Source organism: Centroberyx gerrardi, chromosome 22, assembly GCF_048128805.1.
Source record: "Centroberyx gerrardi isolate f3 chromosome 22, fCenGer3.hap1.cur.20231027, whole genome shotgun sequence".
NCBI lineage: Eukaryota > Metazoa > Chordata > Actinopteri > Beryciformes > Berycidae > Centroberyx > Centroberyx gerrardi.
In genome coordinates this window covers 1,709,286-1,710,796 of record NC_136018.1, presented here as the reverse complement: position 1 = coordinate 1,710,796, position 1,511 = coordinate 1,709,286, and the positions used below count along the sequence as shown (strand labels likewise).

The 1,511-nt window shown below is 47.3% G+C and overlaps 1 protein-coding gene across 1 annotated transcript in view; it reads left to right on the top strand.

Moving 5' to 3' along the window:
* The first annotated feature begins 1,304 nt into the window (after nucleotides 1–1,304).
* The window catches only part of LOC139916325 (clavesin-1-like), a 9,834-nt gene continuing 9,627 nt past the window's right edge, over nucleotides 1,305–1,511 (top strand). Inside the window, exon 1 of the mRNA XM_071905163.2 lies at nucleotides 1,305–1,403. Within this exon, the coding sequence (XP_071761264.2) occupies nucleotides 1,305–1,403 (99 nt within the window). The remainder of the gene's footprint in view (nucleotides 1,404–1,511) is intronic.

Sequence of the window (1,511 nt, the reverse complement as noted above, 5' to 3'; positions counted from 1 at the left end):
ACCTTTGACCCTTCTCTGAGCTGGAACTGAGGGGTCGTGACACCAGTGCAGAACAACAGGACTCGTCGTCTGTCGCCATCATGACATCAGAGAGACTCGACTGAGCCGCCTGAAAAACCCGAATCCAAGATTTGCCTCCGCAGACGCCGTGATGCAGCCCGGCAGGAGGCTGCTGAGATCCTGAACGGCAAGAACATTCGGACAAAAAGGATGTAACCTCGATATGAAAAATGAAGAACTGTCCTTTCTTGTTGCTGTTCCTTCTGTTCACTTACTTCCCCTTTGCTATGAATCCTGTCTCTCACATTCCCCTGCTCTTCTGAAAGGCCGCCATTTTGAAGTGTGGTTGTTTTTGAATAAGGAAACAGAAAAATCACTCGGCCTCGCAGGGAATCGAATCAAACCCACCACCTCCACCTCCACCTCCACCTCAAACGACTGAGATTTTTCTCATTCTTGATCCTTTAACAAACCCAATCTGAACCTTTGACCCCTAACTCAGAAGCCCAGCATCTTCCTGTCAACCGAAACCAAAAGGGAAACATCGTAAAGTCTTCAGGCAGGGAATCTCGGCTTCGTACGAGCCGACAATGTACAAGAAGACAGCGGTAACGATTGTTGATTCATAAGCTATTACTGATGTACAGTACACTTCACGCAAGCTAACTCGCTAACAACCACTGAACACACACCACAGTGACGGTGCAGTCGCGTTGTATCGTATAATGTTCGTACAGACGACCTCAGCGGCCATGATTGTCTCTTACTAATGCAGAATCGTGAATCCCAAACTGGTTTAGCACTGTTTCTCTTGCTTCCATCGTCCCGCAGTAAATGTGAAATTTGAAAATCGAACATATCGCAAACACAGACAGCAAACCAGATTGTGTTACAGATAGAAAGTAAAGTTCAGATTCCACATTAGAGAGTGAGAGAAGACTTTTCTGCCTCTTGTGCCAACAGTATTGAAACGTCACCTTTATCTCTACCAAACAGAGAGATTTACAGTTACATTCCTCACAGATGGAGCCACCAAGCGGTTTAGACAATTAAGCCAGACAAGGTGGACGAACGCAACAGTTTGGACATTGAAGACACAGAAACCGCAAAACAATCAACACAGGCGGAACCAACGACTAGAAGTTGGAACGAAACAAAGATTCGGACATTGAAGACGTTAAAGGTGGAACTGGTGGTTTAGGTTCACCATAGGCAGAACAGAAAACCGTTTCGGACGTTAACGTCACTGCAGGTAGAAGGACCGAACCGAACCGAACCGGACCAAACCGGACCGGAGCGCCAAGATGACCCACCTGCACGCCGGCCTGAGCGCCGAGACCACGGAGAAGGCTCGCTTAGAGCTGAACGAAAACCCCGACACTCTGCACCAGGACATACAGCAGGTACTGGAAGTGTACTAGTGAACTATTATTTCACATTTAAGCGTACTATTTTGTTACTTGTTGGCAGAGATGGGGACTCAAGTCACATGACTTGGACTTGAGTCACAG